Genomic DNA, 22,977 nt, shown 5'->3' with positions numbered 1-22,977 from the left:
TTACTAAGATAATAAGATCCATCCTGGTTCGTAGATCGGCTGCGCCAGTTATGATATCCGCTCCAGAGTCCTAGTAAATTTTAGTGTCCGCCAGAGTACAATAGTCAAAAAGTGATATTTGGTATTTCTAGATATTATTATTTTAGAAGGATTAAAAGTCGACCGTAGTCTTCGAGTTGGTTTTCTAAACTCAATTCATATATTGTTCAGCGGTGGCCAAGAAGCCGCCGCTGCCGAGTACAATCTTATATACAAGTACATAAATACTTTTACATAAATACAAATGGAAATAAAAGTGTTTGTGTATGAAATTGTTAAAGTGGCTGACCGTGTCGTCTTTCTGTGGCTGAGGGTCGGGGCATCCTGTTGCACCATCAGCATAAAGTTAGTGGTTCGACGATCTCAAGTGGTCTGTGGCGTCCTGTTGCAGTGTCAGCATTATGTAGTTGGGCTACACTCAAGTAGGTTGTTGACTGACTTGGGTGTAGTTTATGTATTGCAACATAGTTGCATCCAAGTGTGTGGTTACTAGTCAATGCGTCGTTTCTAGGGTAACTCTGGGTGGTTTAGCCGGAGGCTTGTTGCCTACCGACGGGTCGGAAACTCACGCAACTCACGAATCTAACGCGGGACGCCCTTTACGCCTTTTATATACTTATGTATATTTTACTACATCAAACATTTTAATCTGATCGTATATTTAATATGAATTTGGGAATGTATCTGTTTGTGTTTTTACATTGCCTGGGAACCCATCTTACAATGTCCCTCTATTAATCTGAATACAAGGGGACACAACGTTACAAAATTAATAATAATAATAATAATAATAATAATAATAATAATAATAATAATAATAATAATAATAATAATAATTATAATAATAATAATAATAATAATAATAATAATAATATTAAAAAAATTATTGTAATAATGATGATTATAATTATGACATTTTTAGATTTTTTCAGTTATTAGTATAACAATCATATTTACTTCTCCATATTATAAAATAGAAAAATAATTAATTATAAATACCGTTTACTAACAGAAAAAATCTTAAAAAGTTCGGAACTAGCTTTCGTGGCTTGCATTTTTAATGGCCTGTCGGTAAAGAGTATTAAATCCAGTTCATTGATGTCATACGCCCCGTCGGATCCAGTTCAACAGTGAACATAAACAGATGCTTCTGAAGTAATTATAAACAAAGTGGTATAAGCCTTGTACTGTTTTTGTGAACAAATATTTAAAATATTATTTAATTCAATATAAGAATGGGTAAGTTTTGGGTACGGTTTTCGGTACGTTACTGATTATATAGATTAACATGCAAAAGGTATATTGTATATATGTATTTATACATGCTTACATTGAAATAGAAAATCCTGCATAATTTTAATAGAAATATATAATATTTTTATTGTGAAGTGAAGTTCCTTTTGTAGTAATTTCTTTCGTTATAATTCAGAAATCACCCTTTATATTTTGGAAAATTCTTTTCTTTAAACCTAGGCTAGCAGCAACTTTCTTATATTATTCTTTTAGTTATACTTGAATAAAGTTCATAATGCAATGAGGCAGTGCAAAGAAAAAATTTAATTACGCTGACAGATACAATTTCGGAAGACATGGATTATAGAATCATTGAGGTTCAAACGGACTTCAAGCTTGGAACGGATGTTTAGGTTTATGAGAATGCAGCGCACTTCGAAGATTGGGAGCAAGGAGTTTGACAAATTCGTCGTGGGAGGGAAATGGAAAGTTAATGCGTGAGAACGCAAGTAATTGAAATTTAAATCAAAAGTGATTGAATCTAAAATTTAAAGTTGTTTATCTGAAACACATACAGTGACAAACTAAATTAATGGCACAGAAGGCTTCATGAACTTTTAGGCACGATATCTCCCCATAAAATTTAGATATTTAAATAAACAAAAATGTATGCATATAATATTATAAAAAAATAACACGTAAAAATGTATTCCACGATTTTACCTTCAATGGTTGATTTTTAAAACTAAAATAACATAAATAAGAGGTGAATTTCCATGAACAAAATTATCGGCACACTTATTGCAAACCATAAAAATAAATGCTTTGGTCCATTATCATGCTAAAATAAAAATGATGGTGGCTAGTTCAAATTAGCATACGGCTTATGATGTGCGTATGTGGATCGCACATAACATCCAAGATACTCTGCCGCATCCTCCTCAATCCCATTGAGCATTTGTGGAAGGAGGTGGAAAGGCGCGTTAAAAAACGCTGAATAAAAACAAAAGCCGAGCTGAAGGTGGTTCTAATAAAAGAGTGACAGAATATTGGGGCAGAAACTACCCAAAATTTGGTTTCATCGATGCCGACGGTTGGAAGCCGTTATAAAACAAAAACGATTAGCCACAAAGTATTAATTTTAGTTATTTTAATTTATTTTACAATACAAGTTTTACAAGTTTTACAATAAGTGTGCCAATAATTCACCTTTTATTTATGTTATTTTACTTTTAGAAATCAACCATTGAAGGTAAAATGTTGAAATACATTTTCTCGTGTTATTTTTGTATAATATTATATGTATAAATTTTAGTGGGAGAAATCGTGCCTAAAAGTTCATGAAGCCTTCTGTGCCAATAATTTACTTCGTCACTGTATAAGGACCTGATCTTGGGATGAACCATTTCAAATTAAAAAAAATGTATAATAATATTAAAATAAGAATAAGAATAATTTCGTATTTTAAATTTGAATAAATGAGTTAAGTACATCAATGCCATCGAGTGTGAGTTCTGAATTATTTTAAAATACATACAGTAGCCACATAATTTATTTATGATTGGCAAGTTTATTCTTTAATATCTCGAGAAATATCTAACGGAAATCAAAATGTAATATCTCAAATGAAAGATACGCAATTCGAGAACATATGTTTTAAACATAAATAAACAAATTTTAACTTAAATACTAGATAATTTCTTTAATAACACAATAAAGTAATTTTCACGCACAAAAATTATTCGTACACTTTTTATTCTTGACTTCTTTTTCTGAATTCAACGGTAATTAGCGATTCTTTCTTGAACTGTACATCGGAGAGTAAGTAAGTTTCGCTGCGCTATTGAAGCAATTGGGCGAAATGGGTCGGGGACAAGGTTTATCCCTAGATTTTCAAAAAACTTTAATAAAATTATATTTAGAGAATCGCAGTTATCCCGAAATTGGTAGAATTATTGACACCACTCGAGAAGCGTAAAGTTGTAAATACCGCATAACAAAATCCCAGAGCAACATCTGCAATAATTCTTAAAACCCTAAAGAGGCTTTCAGAAAAACGAGTTTGTTCCCAAACCATTTAGAACACTGCACAATGCTGGTATAAGTACATATATGGTAGGTAGAGTTACTTGTAAAAACCATTGATTTCTGGATATAAAAAAAATTGGAGATCGCAAAAGAGCGTGTTACATTTAGTGACGAATAAAAAATTAATAATTTCGGACAAGTCGGTCTTCTAAAGTGTTTCGAAAGTCAAATAAAGCCATTAAGGAAAACTTAATACCAACTGTTAAGCACCGTGGCAAGAATGTGATGGTTTAGCGGTGTGTAGCTGCAGGTGGAGTGGGTCGAATGGTTTTATGGGAAATAAATTTATGTATAAAGCCATTTACGCTAAACTTGGACGGAATCCGGCGCCGTACGTCAATATGATATGATATGATAAAATATAATATATATGGGATGTGCTTCAGAAAAGGACAACATATCCTCGAAAGGAATCCTTAAAAACCGCATTAATAGCTGAATGGGATTCAATAATAAAACAAACAAAAAAGTTGAATGCCGCGACTATAAGATACCCGTTACTGTATTACACAATTTTAAAATATTTATTTTGCTAGTGGAAATTCACAAGGCGCCACCTATTATCAGAGAATGTATGTTGAGTAACTGATAGTGACGTCACAAACCATTTGACGCCTTATACCCTAAATTTCTTCATAAATAGCGAAATAATGTTCCGATTTAAAAATCTTTGGTAAATCGATAGATATTAACAGAAATAAGTTATACAAGGTCAAACGAAGCCATTCATAACAATATTATAGACGCCACAGTTATCCGCGGTTTGTGGGGGTTAGAGTGGGCGTGGCTTGATCGGAAAAAAACAATTTGCATTGGGAGCATCATTAAAACCTACATGCTTAATCCAAATTTTCTATATAAAAAATGCTCTTTTGAGCTTGGTGGGCGTATGGGCGGGAGTGGCCGAATAATAGTACCACTAGCATTTAAGGATTAAACATACTAATTTTGAACTTTCTTACTCTAATAGTATCTGAGATTTCAGCGATTTTAGTTTTTCGCGATTTGTGGGCGTTAGAGTCGTGGCAGGATGCTGTGATCAACTTGCGCTGCGCAGGGACCTCAAGAATCTTCATGGTTAATCTCAACTTTGTATCTCTTATAGTTCCTGATATCTCAACGTTCATACGGACAGACGGACATGGCTCAATCGCTTTTCAACAAATTTAGTATAACCTTTTACTCTACGAGTAACGGGTATAAAATTGTTTCGCCGTTAGCAAGCTTCCATTAGGCCAACGAAGGGCCCGTCAAAGACTAAAGTCGTTAAGTCCTTGGAATTGTTGTTTTGTTCGATATTTTATGAAGTGTACAAATAATTAGAATTATTATGTTATTAATGAAACTACCCAGTATTTATGTTTAAGCTTGTTAATTTTATGTTTGAAATAGTATATATTTGATCTGTAGTTTATGCTATCAGTTTTCAAACATCTGGTAACTAATTAATTCATTCCCCTTTTAGATTCTTTAGGTATTCGGACTAGTATAATTTAGATTTAGATTTTGTTGCAATAAGATTACTCGTTCTAAATCTTTTTTAGATAATTTTTTTACGACCTGAGTTTTACAGTTGTTGAAAACGACAATTACATAATTAATTCATAGAGATTCAATGATATTCTTTTTTTATTATTATTTATTGTCGTGTTGAACTGACTTTCCTTAACTAGCTGCTTTTTATAACCTGAATTGAATTTATTTCTTTTCCAGTGTTTTTTCTCGTAAATTATGTAATATTTAATCTGCATTTTTTTGATATGATATTATACAACTTACTCTAAATGTCGTTTACTTTTATTTGCTAAAAACTATGTAATGGTAGAAGGCGTTTACGACCCTATTCATTTTTAATGAGGGTCAATATCCTAGTCGACTTGATTCTACGCATCCCAAGCCTATTAAAGTTGTATGGGTTCTTCCCGCAGTATATGTATTATAATATTTAAGTCTTCGTAATATTGTTCGATTAAATTTGAAAGTTTTTTCCACTTGTTCCCTTTGGATATCTTCCATACCTCATTAAAATATTCTGGGGCGTTCTTTAGGGACAATCTCAAATCTTCTAATTATACCAGTTACTCGTAGAGTAAAAGGGTATACTAGATTCGTTGAAAAGTATGTAACAGATAGAAGGAAGCTTTTGCGACCGTATAAAGTATATATATTCTTGATCAGGATCAATAGCGAAGTCGATTGAGCCATGTCCGTCTGTCCGTCCGTCCGTCCGTCCGTCTGTCCGTCCGTCCGTCCGTCCGTCCGTCCGTATGAACGCTGAGATCTCAGGAACTAAAGCAGATACAAAGTTGAGATTAAGCATAAAGATTCGTGAGGTCCCGGGACAGCTTAACTTTATTACAGCATCCTGCCACGCCCACTCTAACGCCCACAAATCGCAGAAAACTAAAATTGCTGAAATCTCAGGAACTATTGCAGTTAGAAAGTTGAAATTCAGAAAGTATAATCTTTAGATGACAGCGCATCTTATAGTAGTACTACTATCCGGCCGCACCCACCCATTCGCCCACAAGGCTCAAAAGACGGTTTACGGATTTTCTAGAAAAGCTGATATCTCGGTAACTATAAGAGGTAGAAAGTTCGGATTAAGCATGTAGGTTTTTTTTCCGATCAAGCCACGCCCACTCTAACGCCCACAAAACCCGAAAAACCAAAAATGCAAAAATCTCGAAAACTATAAGAGCTACAGAATTTTGCTTAGAAACACATATTTAGGAGATGCCTCTGCAACTTGCCACGAAGTTGCATTCGGCCACGCCCACTCTAACGCCCACAAACCGCGGAAAACTGTGGCGTCTATAATATTATTATGAATGCCTTCGTTTGACCTTGTATAACTTATTTCTGTTAATATCTATCGATTTACCAAAGATTTTTCAAATCGGAACATTATTTCGCTATTTATGAAGAAATTAAGGTTATGAGGCCTCACATGGGCAGTGACGTCACTATAAGCATACTCAACATACTTCCTCTGACAATGGGTGGCGCCTTGTGAATATCCACTAGGAAAATAATATTTTAAAATTTTGTGAAACAGTAACGGGTATCTTATAGTGGCGGCACTCGACTATAGCGATTCCTCTTGTTTTTCGTTGCTAATGGGTGAAGCTGGGTTTTAGCAATGCTGGAATACCAAAGGTTTTTAAGTTGATGTTTCTGAACAGTTTTTATTATTTGAATTTCTATGTTAATTGGTCATAAATATAGGGTTAATTTTTAGGAGTTCAGTTTTTTATTCTGGCAGAAGTGGTTGGTAATGGCATACGAACGGCATCTGTCCAAGTGAGAAGTTTCAGTATTTTATTTCGTCGTGGAAAGACTTACAGACGAGCAACGAATGTTGAAATTTAATATAAAAATTCTTGCTCTGTGAAAAACTGTCGTCGTTTGTTACATCCATATTTTGGTTGTCTTAATCGACAACATTTTGATAATCCAATTTCTAATGTTTTATTCGATTAAAAAAATTCGCCTAAAAAATCATCCTATTCAAAGAGGTTTAGTGGACTTTAAAATTTTATTCTTTTCGGTTGCAAAGCCTCTTTGATACTGAAGTGTGTATGTATGCCGATGAAACGGCGTTGCCAACAAAAAAGAGAATTTGGGTATATAAGAGATGCGCACTTCCTCTTAGATATTCAAAGTTTAGTTTTTCCATATCGAACGCTGCTGAAGAGTTGTGGGATTCTTCCGATGCCATTCTTTCCAGTATCCTTGATACATTGATTGAATGATCGGCCAGTATCTAAATCTGGTACATAGTGGTAAAGGGGCTTCCAATCAGAAAGTGAGCTAGTGACCGATAGTTCGAATTTGTGTCCGATGTGTACCATAAGGGGCGCGAGTGGATTACTGCGCTTAGTTTCCAATGATTATACGAAGATACAGTTTTACACAGCGAACTGCTAACTTTCACTTTCCTTGTGTTGTTCTGACAAAGGTAATTCTTTAATTTCATCAAGCAATCGTTTAGCCCCAATGTCGGTGTAGATTTTGATGTACTGAGGCTGCTGCTACTGGTCTGAAACTTGACCGGACCATCTGGGATATACTGACGAAACTCTGAGGCCTGCCGGTTAAAATCGTCGTCATCGTTGTCCATATGGTTGTTGTTACGTCCTCGTTTTGTCGAAAATTGTGGGAAACCAAAGTGTAAGTCGCCGAAGTCCAGATGAGAGCGTGTTGTCCTTGTCCATTCTATGTTCGATTATAATCCAGAGATCAATTATTATTCAAGGATGGCCATTCCTCCAAAAATGGAAGTTGAAGAGATCGGTGGAAGCACGGTCTGCTTGGTTTGAATTGGAATTCCCATGGCGCCAAGACTGCCAAGGGATGTTGTCATGGAATTCAGATGTCCCATATGTTCTTGTGTCAAAATCTAGTTGTGATCAAGCTTCAGTGGAGCCACTCAGCTGTTATTGCAATATCAACATTTTTTTGGAGCCATCTTTATTTTCGTTTTGGCTGTACACTACAGCAGCGTGAGTCTTGGTTGATGGGTCCGAAAATCCGTAGAGCTCAATACTATCCTCGTCGTTGACTATAAATCTTTGCAATTCAAAGTTGTGAACAAGGTCCAAATCTGCTCGCCATTTCAACCACTTATCTCCCACTTTATTTGGTTATTTGGTAATTGAAAGCCTTCTCGAGCGCCTTGATGAGTTGTTGATCTCTACTTTTTTAGTATTTTCCGTTAGATTTACTCATGCAAGGGTCCGTGTGATATTGCTCTTTATCCAAGTTCTGCTCTTAGTTAGCGATTTTTGTTTTTCCATTGTAAAACAATTACCGTGAGCACCTAGGCACTTTTAGAACTTTCAAAGAATTTGAGAATGAAGGACCAATCATAAATACAACATGATTTAGTGAACTGTATAACTAAAGTGTGTATGTATGGCGTTGCTACGAAGTTGCCAACAAGGTAGAAAATGTGGGTATATTAGAGATGATCTTTTGCGCTTAGAGATTCCAAATTGGAAATCGTTCACGAATAATAATGTTTCTGAATAATATTTGCATCTCTAAGCGCAAAAGCGATTCTCTAGTATACCCAATTTTTTATTTGTTAACAATGCCGTTGCATCGGTATACATTGCAACCGAAGAAAATATAAAATTGAACCTTGCCAAACTGGCATCGAATTGTTTAACCATCATTTGCTTTCCCAATCATATGCCGCGTCCCCTTGTGATTCATGGCATTTGAAGCCGATTCCCTCCGACTTACATTTTTTCTCACTCCCCTTTGTTTTTGGATTTTGTTAGGTTTTGTAATCTACTTTTGGGACATTTGTCTTAAGCTGCCTATTTAAATCATCTTCGAAACAATCAGTTTTTAAATTATGCTGTCGACGAACTTTATTATTTGGTTCTTTACTAAAACTTGATGACGTTCCTTTAGATAATTACAATTCACAATCGCCTTTTCTTATTCAATTCCAAAAGTAGTCTTTTAAGATTTTCTTTAAGGAGCTTCAAGTATAGTTTTGCATTTATGATCCCACCAATAAGAAGGTTACTATCCTATCCTACTATACAGGCCCAAAATGTGGTATGACCCACGCAATGCTTGACCGTACCCTCTTTAACTTTTGGTTTTTCAGAAAACCCTGCTGTTCATTCGACTGTCCTTGTTGATGTCCCTGATGATAGCCTCTGAGATACCAAGCCCTTTCTTAAGGATTCAGTACTGGGTAATAAAAACTTTACTTTATGATGCATGCCATCGCATCCATACTCGAAGATTTTGGAGAGCTTGTAGCGTCATGTTCCAGTGATCCGAGTTAATCGCATTTTTGATGTCCAGGGTTACCGCCAAGGAGTACTCCTTATTACGACCCCTTCATTTGGATCCCTAGATAGCCATCGACGAGAAGACCTTCACTGTTGCGATAGCGTCGCTGGGTCGCATTCTACTCCACTCCACAGCTCTAAGAATATTCTATTACTTTAAAAGTTATTTAAGTGTTCTGCATTTCTCCGTTGTTCTTAGAAAAGAAACTTTAACGACCGAGTTTGGTTTTTGGTTCAAGTCGCATTTTTTCCGATACTGATTATATTTTCGGTCCCTCTATATGAGGGAAACCTTTAAGTTCTTAGTTTTAGGTACATCAAATTGTTTTGTAAACTCTGTATTATGTCGGCAGTTATTACTGTGTTTCACTAGACCAGTGATGCCAGCGCCCTAAAACAGAAAAAGGACAGATGATCAAAAAAAAAAAAAATGACAAAAAAGGACAGATATTTTATTTTTAGGACAAAAAACATAACAAACATACTTTTCTTAGTTTTCTTTTATTTCAAATAAAATTTCGTCTATTTCGTTAATTATTTCAATTTCGCTTTCCTGTGCTTCATATGTTGCATTCGACCTGATAAGCTAAAGCAACTATCAGGTATCTTGTAATCTTGGCAACATAAAAGTTATCTTATGGTCGGTTGCTCGGTGGTAAAGCTGCTCCAGATGAGGTGCCACCGGTAGGGTGCTTACTGGGTAGTAGAGAGAGTCAAGGTAGATGGGAATTGGCGGCCGGGCTGCTGCTCCCAGGTGGCCGGTGATCGTGTGCCACCGGTAAGGTGCCTGATGATGTGTAAAATTAAGATTATGTCGAGAGGGTGACTGCCCCCTACACCCCTGGCCTTAAGCTTAGTGGGCGAATGCAAATAATATGACGGCGATAGCCGGAGTAAAGTTTATGGAGCTAAGTGCTCCTTATTCAAATAATTATAAAACAAAACTGGAGAACTTAGCTGTACGAAAAAGGGAGCTTTGTCGGCAGTCCGAGCGCACGACAGTGGAAAATGCTGACGATCGCAAAATGAGCATAACTCACCATACCGGGAACAAATGGGACCCAGGCACGGCCCCCAAAGGCGGGTATGCTGAGTCGGCGTCTAGAAAGACTAGGGTGATCCAAGAATCACCCAAGATTTTTATCGACTGTTTCTTACCCCTCAGTAGTGTTTTTTGGTATTTCCATCTGCACGAATCACGTCAATTTTTAGATTTAATGTACACTAGCAGTATTTGCAGTATGCCTTATTAGAATCCGTTGCATCTCGGCACATCCAATTCATCAGCGCCGTATCTTGCAACCACGATGCGCGAAATTTTTGTTTATATTGTTCCTTTAGCATGTTAAAACTTTTAGTCACAACACTCAATACGTTTAATGTCAATTACACAAAAACCTAAAACAGTGTTGCAATGCTTTCAAAAAGATTTATCGATAGATATTCGATATGAAAGCAATGCCACACAGTTTTAAATAAATTTAAAATTATGCCTATTATGAACATTAAAAATAAAAGGTTTAAAAAAGGATGAAAAAAGGACAAAAAGAAAAAAAGGATGTTTTGCCGGATAGAGGATGTTTCAAAATGTTTTACGACAATGCTGTTCAAAAAAGGACAGAATGTCCGAAAAAGGACAAATTGGCAACACTGCCCTAGACGGACCATTTTTATTCCCATTACTCGTAGAGTAAGAGGGTATATTAAGTTCGTTAAAAAGTATGTAACAGGTAGAAGGAAGCGTTTCCGTTTTCAGTATTAATAGCGAAGTCGATTAAGCTATGTCCGTCTGTCCGTATGAACGGTGAGATACAAAGTTGGGATTACGCATGAAGATTATTGTGGTCCCTACGCAGCGCAAGTTTATTAAAGCATCCTGCTACGCCGATTCTAACGACCACAATTCACGAAAAACTAAAATTGCTGAAATCTCAGGAACGAGTAGAGCTAGAAAGTTGAAATTAAGTATGTATAATCTTGAGCGCATCGTGTATATACCAATATCCGACCACAACCACTCGTCCGCCCACCAAGCTCGAAAAACGGTTTTCGCATTTTGTAGAAAAGCAGAAATCTCGGTAACTATAATTGATAGAAAGTATGGCTGAAGCATTTAGGTTTTAATGCGAAAGCGAACTGTTATTTTCCCATATAGTCACGCCAAACCTGATGCCCACAAAACACGGAAAACCAAAAATACAAAAATCTCGGGAACTATAAGAGTTAGAAAGTTGTGTTTAAGAATTTTAGAAATACCACTGCAACTCGACTCGACACGTTTTCATCCTGCCACGACCACAAACCGCAGAAAACTGTGGTGTCCATAATATTATAGTGTATGTTTTCGTTTGACCTTATATAACACATTTTTGTCAATATCTATCGATTTACCAACGATTTTTATTTATTTTATATCGCTATTTATGAAGAAATTTAAGTCAAACAGAATGTAAATTAGTATTAAACATACTTTAAAGGTAATAAGTGGAACTGCAAGTGACCAGTTCAAAGTTTAAAAAAATTGTTGTGAGTGTGTGAGTGTGATTATGAGTGTATGACTCATGTTAAAAAGGGTGCGATAAAAACTAAACAACAATTTAATGAAATATTTTGAGTATTTCTTTATTAAACGTGTACGTTATAAAATTGAAATTTGTTTATTTTTTAAAACAGTTTTTATTTTTATTGCAATTAAAATTTTTATTAAGATTTATTCCGAAATTCATTTAACTTTTTGTACTGACGAACGCATTTGCTTTGAAAAATTATGGCCCCAATGCGATATGCCATTTGGCGATATACACCTTAAGGGTAAGCGAAAAGGGTATTTCGGTCGTCAGAATCAGACGAGCAGCAAGCATTAGCCGATAAAATGTTCGAGAAAGAGTGGTTCGATCAAGACAAACACTACGCATTGATTTAAATCTTGTTGCATTCCATTATGACAGTAACACAGTCTTCATCCACGCGTTGACATTGCAAAAATGCATAAAATTTGCACGTATTGTAGCGTACTCAACTTTAAGAACGAAACGCCAGGGATGTGTTGCGCCAGTGGAAAAGTCAAACTTCTCGAATTACATTCACCACCTGAACCATTCTGATCATTGCTTTCAGGCGTAACACATGATTCAAAACATATTTTGATTTTTTTGACTGTACAATTCAATGGAAAAGATGTACTGTTGCCACGTATCCCAATGATTCCGACGGATATACCATTCGAATTCAAACGTTTGCAGTTCCCGGTGCGACTGTGATACTGTGATGAATCAGGGCGAAGTTGTCAACTATCAAAATGAATTCTCGATTTGCCAGGCCTGCCACCGCACTTTGTTACATTGAAAAATGGCGTACCCATCATCCTCCTTCGAAGTATACATCCACCTAGACTTTGCAACTTGGAACCAGGCTCATAGTCAAGAAAGTAATGAACAATGTTATCAAAACAACAATTTTGACAGGAAAATTCAAAAGGTGCAGACGGCGTATATACCATTAAAATTTGAATTCAAACGTTTGCAGTTCCTGGTGCAGCTTGCCTTTGCAATGATTATCAACAAAGCCCAAGGACAATCTTTGTAAGTTTATGGACTACTTTTGGAGAATCCATGCTTCTCACATGGGCAGCTCTATGTGGCCTGCTCGCCCGTCGGAAAATCTTCTGATTTGTTCGTTTACGCACCTGATGGAAGAACAAGAAACATTGTATATCCCAAAGCACTTCAATAAATGTTGAAGAGAAACCTAAACGAAAATTATTTTATTATTTTATTTTGTCAAGCTTAAGAAGCGGAGCGAAGCGAGGCGGGCGCGACAGTTATATACCGCCAACGTCTTGCGCGGCTTGTGAGCGGTAGAGTGGATGTTACCGAATTATAAAACGACCTTGTGATGCGATGCATTTACCCTCGAGTAACGGATATAAATATAATAGGTGTGGCTTGGAAGATACAAGCTTAATCCAATAATAATCCGAATAATAAATCAAGCTTGCCTTTTGATAAAAAAAAAGCTGTGAATAGTGCTTTTTTGGTATTATTACTGATTAAAAATTAATATAGTTTGAATACATACTTTCACTTACAATGATCCAGAGACACAAGTATATTTATAGAGACGCGGTCACTTCTAAAGTGGTCTTCGACAGTAATAAGACTAACGTATATTATATGGGTTGAAGAACAATTTAGCTAAAAAGTATACTCGTTTATTGTTTTTGAGCGTATTTTTATTTTTAATCGTTAAAAGATATGACAGTACTAGTTAATCCTTAGGTGGGCATATTCTATAGAATTTTGACTAACTTATTTCTATGAATAAAAAGTTTTGTGGTATGTGAATGTTGTGAAGAAAGTGGTTGTGGGTTTTTGTAGGTAGATATTTCGAACTGATTTATTTCCGTAAAGTACCAACTTAGGTAGCTAACAGTAATATCGCCTAGAATCTTATTTCTGAATATCCCAACGCAGGTACAAGCGGGGAATTTCCGCTGCCCGATATCATAATCTAAAAAACCATGTGGTGACCACTCGCAGGAGGTCCCATATCGCAGGTAAACTTAATGTCCGAGAAGCGGTTATCAACTTATAGATATGCATACACATGCTTAACAGTTCAGTACTGCAGCGGTTTGATGTTTACATAACATTCTTATATTATATATATATGTACGTGTTCATGTGTGAACAATGGTTTTAGAATAAATAGTAGTTGTAGATAATAGTAACAATTCCATTAATAGTGAGAAATGTCAAAGAATAATAATAATGCATTTAAAAGACATTTTAATGTATTTATTTATTTATTAAATATTTTTAGGGAGAGAAGGATGTATTTGATCTGGATACTAATTAAGTACACAAATTGTTACTTATTAAGAAGTAATCTGGAAAAAATGAAAAATAATTAGTCTCTAAATAAGTATATTTATATACCAGATTCAAAGAAGTCTTACTGTTTAAGTCTAAGATAGCTTTTAAATTTAACATCTAATTGTTTTGAATGAACTTATTTTTTAGGTAGAAATAACGGTTCTTCTCATCAAAAACTGGAAAATCATTTGGCCTTGTTAAAGGATGAATATACAAAACAGCTGTGCAGCTATGTGGAATTAGAGCGCAAGTATAATACAATTGTAGCAACATCAGGAAATAATGAATTCTCGGAAGGACTCAACAATTTTTTATTACAACTGTCTTTGACGGTTGCGTCGTTCTATGCTAATCATACTTATGCTGATATTTACATCCGGACGCTGGAAAAAGTATATCCGGCACATAAAATCGTTCTGCATGCCCGGTCTGAAAAATGGCGAGATATTTTGTTGGGCAATGTACGAGAGCTAGACTGGAGTGACTTAAATGACGATGTTGTGACGGCTTTGTTAAATTGGATTTACACTGATCATATTGATTTGCAGCATGACTGGCTAATTATAGATCTTTTAAGGACTGCACATCGATTTGGCTTACTATCCCTTTTATTGCTGTGTGAACGGGCATTAATTCCTAAAGTGGGAGTAAGATCCTGTATACGATATTATTGTGTTGCCGAAGAAGTAGGCGCATCAACACTTCAAGAATTCTGTTCCAGCATAATATCAACAAATTGGGAGGACCTGACATCTCAAGACTTTGAACACATGTCTGGACCTCTTATGCTTAAAATACTTGGAACTAAAACAAAATACCCATTCCATGCTGCTGTGAGACTCCTTAGGGATGACGTTGTACGCCTGTACATTGAAGAAAATTATGATGCAGTAAGTAAACTTCCATGTTTTAAAAATGTAACGATGCTCAGGGTGTGTTTAACTTCATAAACGAGAAAAATTCGTGAATATTGAAAACTTGGAAAATTTATCTGCAAGCAATATGGCACTACTATTAGATTAAAGTTGGCAGCTCTAATCAGCTGTGCTATTAGGTGATGGCAGCACTGCATTTTTAAAGTTGGCAGCTCTAGCTCTTAACAACTGATGGAGTATGTGGCAACGATCTAGAAATTAAACTTGTAGCCGTTTTTTAAACTGTTAAATTTGAAATTTTGTTTGTTTTTTTGAATGTTTTTTTTATCTGATTTACGTAAGAACTTATGTATGTATATTGTGAATTTTTTGTCATCTATTCACACCAAACGTGTATAACGAGGCATTGATTTTAAATGATGACATATGTTTGGCAATCGGTAACAAGACACTGGTACAACTGGGATTGCCTACTCCAAGCCGACTAACAAATGACTCTCTCAATTGTGAATTGCAACGAGAAACAAACTTTGATTCTGTCGAACTCAGGACATCAGTTCAAAGAATTCCGCAGTCTGTTGGAATTCCGCAGTTGGTTCCAGGACAACACACGGCGTATGACAGAATATTGCGTGCAATCACAGAACAAAGACTGTTTTTCATAAATGCACCCGGTGGTACTGGCAAGACTTCTCTTATATCGCTCATTTTGGGAACCATACGATCAGAACACAAGAAAAAAAGGTACAGTCGAGTGCCGCGACCATAAGATACCCGTTACTGTTTCTCACAATTTTAAAACATTCATTTTGCTAGTGGTAATGGACAAATCGCCACCTTTTGTCAAAAAAACATGTTGAGATATTGATAGTGACGATAGTGACTATCCATGTGAGGATATAAAATAAATTTCTTCATGAAATAGCGAAATAATGTTCCGATTTGAAAAGTCTTTAGCAAATAGATAGATATTGTCAAAAAAGTGTTACACAAGGTCAGCCGAAGACATTCATTATAATATTATGGACGCCACAGCTTTCTGAGGCTTACGGGCGTTAGAGTAAGCGTCGCAAAATCAAATAAACTTGCGCTGCTTTATCTCAACTTTGTGTCTCTGTGAGATCTCAGCATTCATACGGACGGACGGACAGACGAACATGACTTAATCGACTCGGCTATTGATTCTGATCAAGAATATATCAACATAATTTTCAACGAATCTAATGTATGCCTTTTACTCTACGAGTAACGGATGTAATGAAATTGCACTGGCCATGGGGCATCATCTGGTATTGCGGCAACTCTTTTAAATGGTGGACGAAAAGCGCATTCAGCATTGAAGCTACCAATCAATTTACAAAACACTGAGGCTCCAATCACTTAGCAACATCAACAAAAACCAGATTTTTGTTGGAACACTCATTCAGTCTGGTGATTTTCGACAAACACTGCCGGTTATATCACCTGCTGATAAAATTAATGCATGTCTTAAATCATCCATTTTATGGTGTCATTTACAAAATAGAACTTTGAAAACCAACATGAGTATACAACTACAAAATGTTGCAACGGCTAAAATATTTGCATAACAATTAATGGATATTGGAAATAGGCATCCCAATGATTCGACGGATATGCCATTCGAATTCAAACATTTCAGTTCCCGTCAGTCAGTTTTTCAGCAGTTTTCGTCAGCGCTGACGTGTACCGCCATTAAGCGCCCGATCCTCTACGACGATGAGCGCTTCCGCGTTGACGTTTGGGACCTTCTGGTTCCACTTTGGCTGCGTCTGTAAGATGGAGGCTGCCGACCAGGATTAGGACTTCGCCGTCGCTGGGGTCGCTGCTTAGCCCTCCGATAGACCTCCAGTTTAGCATCGCCTCCACGCTGGCAATGAGCACCACACCTTAGCCGGATTCCCTCGGCGACTCACGAACCTTTGAAAAGCTAATAAAAAACCATCAGTGGTGAGGTCATACACTAATTAAGTGGACCGCTTTAGACGCAAAACACATAGCTTACCACGGACGCGTTAGGTTGTGCTACATGCTCCACAAAAATCAAAGCCACAGATATTAAAATGGCGGAGAGCTCCAAGTCTGTCTGATGGTAAGTTCCATATTATCTGGGTAAGAGTTCGCTTCGTAAGCAACGCATTGTATCAGGATCTTTTTATTGTGTTCTCTTTCAACTTTCAATACGAACTAACTTGCTGCTCCCTGGCCTTATGTTTCAACCCCCGTTTATGTTCGGCTTATGAGCACATCCTCTCTCGAGAGATCAGAAGTGTGACCAGCGCTTACAATATAATATAATAATCTAAGTTAGTATACATAATTAATACCCAGCCTGTTACAGCATGCACAAATGAACATTTAGCGACATACTTCTTGAGCATTATGTAACTATACTTTTTCTCGCAGAAGACTTACAAGGGCTCGAGGACCAGCGTGGCAGTTCGAAATATTCAGGTATGACACGTAACATTTAACGCACTGCGAGTCTATCGATGGCAAATCGGAAATTCGGCTTCGTACGGGAAAGGAGCAATACCCGACCACCAACTTGCAGCAATGTCGAAGAGCACAAATGTCCTCACTGAATTCGTAATATTTGATAACAATCTGCTCGAACGCACGCTTTTTTGGAAAGGATAAGAAAGCCACAGAATAGAAGACATAAAACCATCTTCGCCTTTGTGACCAAAGGACCCAATAGGCCCAGTGAATCGAAGTCGCTCAAGAAGATTCAAGAAAGAGTCATCCAATCGAAATTAGAAGTAATCCCTATTACGCAACAAATCCAGAACACGGGAATAAGTTACCTGCTTTGGGGGTTCTTAACACCTCCTCCTCGCTCCTGTCAAAAAATCATCAGCATAGGAATCGTTTTGATTGAACTTTGCGATATTAGGAAAATTTGCTTGCGCCACCTTTCCCAGCTGCGGTAAACACCGAATTGTGTTTCACTTATTCAAAGAAGATTTTCACCTTCAGAGACTCAGAAGGATCTCGCCTGCACAATATGAGCAGAATAAATATCGAATGCCACTTTCAACTTGGTTAAGGTGCTTTGAGGTTGCAGCCCGCATTTGAGCAGAATGAAATATTGTAAACCATCTTGAATATTATTATCAGTGAAAGCAGTACAAATTCCTCAATGAAATTCAGATACAGATTACAAGTGAGAAAAATATGCGAGTATTTGGGTCAGAAGAAGGAAGAAGCGTTTCCGACCTTATATATTCTTAATGACGATCAATGGCCGACTGACGCAGCTCAGGTTTATGTCGGCATCTTTTCACGCCCGCTATATCGCAGACAAATTAAAATCGCTGTAATCTTGGAAATAGCACTCATATTCTTGAAATGCTAGCGCAGCTCATTCTGCTTTATCGTCCGAGTCTTTGTATGGACAGTGCTACTTTCAGTTATTAATCATACATTTTGTGGTTCCCGAAATTGGTGGTGCTAGTAAAGTTGTCAATTTCTGTTAGAACATTTTTTATTATCGTTTCTTATTTTTCATTAGAAGTATTGATATCGCTTTGATTTATAAGTATTCTCGTATGTAGTTTATTAGTTTTTTTAGAGCTATAGAACTTTAAGTTAGCATTAACTTTAACTTTAAATTTAAAGTTAAAGTTTTATTTTTAAATTTAAAGTTAAAGTTTTATACCTCTAAAAAACACCCTTTATAACTATAATTTACTTACATTTCTTTATTATTAAAAACAACATTTTCAGCATAATAGTTATATAAAAAGGTTTAACAATAGATACTTTGAGAGCGTCGAGATTCGTATGTGGTTTTATATGGTGACTGTTCATTCTGGATTTCAACCCTAGTACATGAAATTTAATAGTAATAAACTGCTAAATAGGTTAAATTATGATTATTATTTAATTTGTAATAATACATTTTTATTAAACATTTCTGGAATACTGACCGAATATGATTAAACGAGGAATCGTAAATAGCCTGCACATTTACGATTGCTCGATTAGTCCTATTCACCAAACTCGATTGTTGTTTTTTCGTTATTGTCTTCTGTATCGTTGCATACCTAAAATATGTGACGCTCCAAAAATTAAGTCGCACATTTGTATACTCCTTGTTCCGTATCGCGGTGATACCGTACTATCCAAATGATACGATGGTCGGATGACTCATAAAATTATCGATTCGATTTTTATTATCAACTTGATCGGGTGACTTGAGTACTAAGTCCACGTAATGCTCGATAGCCTTAAAAATTACCTTAGTAGAGGAACGCCCTAGGAGTTGGGAGCCAGTTTTTTGACATTCTTGCTTTTCATACCATCCTCTTTCCACTACCAAACTCCATGATCAATCCCCCTTCTCATTCACCTACACAAAATACACTTTTTTACGTAACACAATTACTTTACTGAAACACTAAAAATCACGCCACGTTTGCTTTTGCTGGAGAATGGAAATGTGTGTGTAAATTTTTGTCATACCCATACGCAAGCAAGCTATAAATATTTATATTTATATTGATATTTATATTTTAAATAGGACCAGACATTCTGTTAAAATTTTGCTACAACTCTCTATTCTACATTTAAAGAAAACCAATTGTTTTTATAACTGAAAAAATATATTTTTTATTTATTTTAGTTTCCACAACTTGCTAATTCATTTTCTGAAAACGGTCAATTACCTCTTCAAATGGCTTTATCTGCCAAAAATGTTAAAATTGCTCAGACTCTGGTGAAAATTGGATTGGCTAACGTAAATGCCGTTGATATGGAGGTATGCATAAATCATAAAAACCAGTTTACTTAATATTATTTTTTTTAAGGGGTCTACGTTGTTGATTGCTGCTTTGAAAAATGGTGACACCTTTTCGGCTTGCTTTCTTTTGGAACAAAACTGTCTTTTAGACATCTCATCTAAGTAATTACTGTGTAAATATATTCTTCTAAAAGTATTTAGTTTTATTTTTACAATTTTAGACCATCATCTGATACTGCACTACACATTATTTGTAATTACGAGGAAGATAAGTACAGTAAAAATATCTCAGAAATCTTAAACGTCGTAAATAAGATTTTACTAGGAAATCCAAACGTAAACACCAAAAACATTGAAGGAAAAACTCCTTTACATCTAGCGATTGCCCGACGAAATACAGAAATGGTTAAGCTCTTGCTTAAAGTTCCAAATATTGATATAAATTTGCGGACTTTAGATGAAAAGTGTGCTTTGGAACTCAGTTTGTATATGGGAGATAAAGATTTTACGTTAGCCTTATCGCTTCTACAAATGGGGGCACAGCCAAATCCTATAAAGTCAAAAACTGGAGATAGCCTACTACAAGCGTTTGCAATGAACGGACATCAGGGGGAGCTTCCAGCCATTTTTCTTGCAGACTTTGCCAATCTTGATCATACTAATTTTGGGGGGCTAACAGCATTACATATTGCAGCTTTTAAAAACCTGCCAAGTCTAGTAAAGAAGTTGATCAATAATGGTGCATTGTGCAATTTACAACATATTGATAGCGGTCTAAAATCACCTTTGCATATGGCAGTGGAAGCTAATTCCATTGAAGCATTAGAATCTTTCGTTCAGTTAGAAAACAAATTAAATGATGTAGTTGATTTTAATTCCAAAGATATTAATGATGACTCTCCGTTAAGTTTATGCTTATCCCTTAATAGAACTCAACTGGTACTAATTCTAATCCGAGGGGGCTCAGATATAAATGCGAAGAACAAATCCAATTTTACACTATTGCATCAATCAATAAAGAATGCAGATAGTGATACATCGATACTTCTAATAAATCAAGGCGCAGATTTTACAGCTGTTACAGGTAAAATAATTTCATCAACCCTATTTGCGCTCTAATAATATAACACCATCATTAGATGATCAGAATTCATCGTTGGATTTATCGATTAAATATAATCTACCTAGAGTCGTTGATGTGCTTTGTGGAAAAGGAATTGCATTGAATTCTAATAAAAAGGGAGTTTCACCATTATGGGCTGCTTTGGATCTAGGGCACCATGGCGTGGCACAAATACTTGTGCGCCACGGTGTTGACACTAATTGTTGGCACAAAGGACCCGGGGGATGTCGACAAACTCTTTTACATCGTGCCATTGATGAAAGCAAAGAATCGATTGCTATTTTTCTTATTCAAAGTCAATGCGACTTAGACTCTGCTCGTCAGTCAAGCCCCAACAAAGAATGTGGATATGTACAGGACAAGGCATCACCTTTACATTTATGTTGTCATTGGGGCTCAACCAAAGTTCTGCAGACTCTAATTGATCATGGTGCTAATGTAAACGTTATTAATGCTGAATACCAGTCCCCACTTCATGTAGCTATAGAAAACCAGCATGAAGAGCTAATTTCTATTCTTCTTTGTCACCCTGTTATAGACCTGAAACTACGTGATAGGTCCGGAAATACACCTTTTGCAGCAGCTTTGGGCATCCGAGATCACAAGGCAGCCCAAAGCATTTTAGACAGATTTCCTACAGCAGCTGAGCAAATGGACCAGAGAGGGCGAAACTTTTTACATATAGCAATTTTAAAAGGTGATTTAGAAAGTGTTTTATTTTTGTTGGCTATTCAAGTAGATGTAAACTCTCGAGTACAAGACGTCAATCAGTCTATGCCCCTACACCTGGCAGCTGCATCACATAATGAAATGATTACGAGAAATTTGATTTTAGCTGGTGCCCGTATAAATGAATGGGATGCTCTTCGAAAATTGCCTTTGCATATCGCCATTGAATGCGGAAATATTTCTGCAGTCTCAGCGCTAATACAAAATAGTGCCGACTATGATGCACCAGATGCTGACGGTAACAATTCGTTGCACATTGCTGTAAAATGCGGTCAATATTTTATTGTACGTGAACTATTAACAGAATCAAGAGTAAACGCAGAAGCCACAAACTTAAAAGGTCGAAATCCTCTACATGAATTATGTCGCGTTCTTGAAGATAATACAGCTGCACTTATTTGCGAATTATTTCTTGAGTGTATGCCAAAGTATCCTATAAACATTTCTGATATGGATGGTAACACTCCGCTACTGCTTTCCTTTATGAGAGGACAATCGCCGCTTTGCAAAATACTTGTAAAGGCAGGAGCGTGCCTTGGTTCTGAAAATAAAGAAGGAGTAAATATTTTTAATTTCAAGTTGGCAACGGATCAGTTATTGCATAAATTATTGGACCAATTGTCACAAGAATCGCCTTGGTCAGAGAGTGACCTTTGCCAGGAGTGTAGAACTAGATTTACAATTACGATGAGGAAACATCATTGGTAAGAAAAGAAGCACTGCAAACTATTAAAATTGTAAATATTTATTTTTGTTTTACACTTTAAGTCGGCATTGTGGACGGGTTCTTTGCTCTAAATGTTCAAGTAACGATGTGCCCATTTTAAAATTCGGCATCAACAAACCTGTCAGAGTATGTACCGTTTGCTTTAATGTGCTGCAATGCGGAAATGGATCACATTTTTAAATTGTTTAATACAAAGTAATATAAATAAATAATCTAGTGAACAAACCATTTGTGGTATATATATATATATGTCGTATCATCATTTATTTTAAATAATTTGCCATCGTTATCGCCCGAAGTGACACCACTACGGTTAATTTGTTTAAGAAAGAGAATAACATGTGGATATAATATAATGCGTAGTCTGGCAATCATTCATTATATTCTATCCTGCATTGTTTTCTGTGTGTGATATCGGGCGCCCAGCAGAGTTCTCTGATCTTCTGCGTAGCCTTGGTCGCGACAATGCGTTAGAGCGAGATGGTTAAAGCGTATAACCGAGGAGACGCGAGCAGAGACGATATGTGAGTATCGATAGCTCGCAGAGAAATTGAGGAGTCGAGGTTTAAAAGCTGAAGTGAGCAAGTCGTGTTAAAAACAAAAGGATGTCGCAGCCAAGGAAGCGCAAGCCCCGTGATATTGATATGGAATCAATCGATGAGAATACTCAAATTCCGACATATATATGTAAGTTATGGCCAGACATGACCA

General features: G+C 36.3%; 1 protein-coding gene across 4 annotated transcripts; it reads left to right on the top strand.

Annotated features, from left to right (window-relative positions):
• The first annotated feature begins 1,157 nt into the window (after window positions 1–1,157).
• Window positions 1,158–22,494, top strand: LOC108118499 (rabankyrin-5). 4 transcript variants are annotated; one of them, XM_017231236.1, is made up of 8 exons: window positions 1,158–1,278; window positions 14,198–14,940; window positions 19,571–19,705; window positions 19,755–19,849; window positions 19,909–20,771; window positions 20,827–21,507; window positions 21,646–22,243; window positions 22,308–22,494. In XM_017231236.1, exons 1-8 carry the CDS (start codon window positions 1,275–1,277, stop codon window positions 22,444–22,446), a joined length of 3,258 nt encoding a protein of 1,085 aa, XP_017086725.1. In that variant the 5' UTR covers window positions 1,158–1,274; the 3' UTR covers window positions 22,447–22,494. The 4 variants fall into 4 exon arrangements, with proteins under 4 accessions (XP_017086725.1, XP_017086724.1, XP_017086726.1 ...); XM_017231235.1 differs by having other exon boundaries at window positions 20,827–22,243; XM_017231237.1 differs by lacking the exon at window positions 14,198–14,940 and having other exon boundaries at window positions 20,827–22,243.
• The last annotated feature ends 483 nt before the right edge of the window (window positions 22,495–22,977 follow it).

This window comes from Drosophila eugracilis, unplaced genomic scaffold (genome assembly GCF_018153835.1).
Source record: "Drosophila eugracilis isolate 14026-0451.02 unplaced genomic scaffold, ASM1815383v1 contig_1945, whole genome shotgun sequence".
In the NCBI taxonomy this organism is placed as follows: Eukaryota; Metazoa; Arthropoda; class Insecta; order Diptera; family Drosophilidae; genus Drosophila; species Drosophila eugracilis.
Note: the sequence above shows the minus strand (reverse complement) of the source record. Positions and strands in the feature narration are given on the sequence as shown.

Bases quoted from the DNA above. Each gene is read 5' to 3' on its own strand.
- LOC108118499 (XM_017231235.1), top strand. The intron at 19,706-19,754 runs GTATGCATAAAT...ATTTTTTTTAAG, and splicing joins TAAATGCCGTTGATATGGAG to GGGTCTACGTTGTTGATTGC. The intron at 20,772-20,826 runs GTAAAATAATTT...CACCATCATTAG, and splicing joins AGATTTTACAGCTGTTACAG to ATGATCAGAATTCATCGTTG.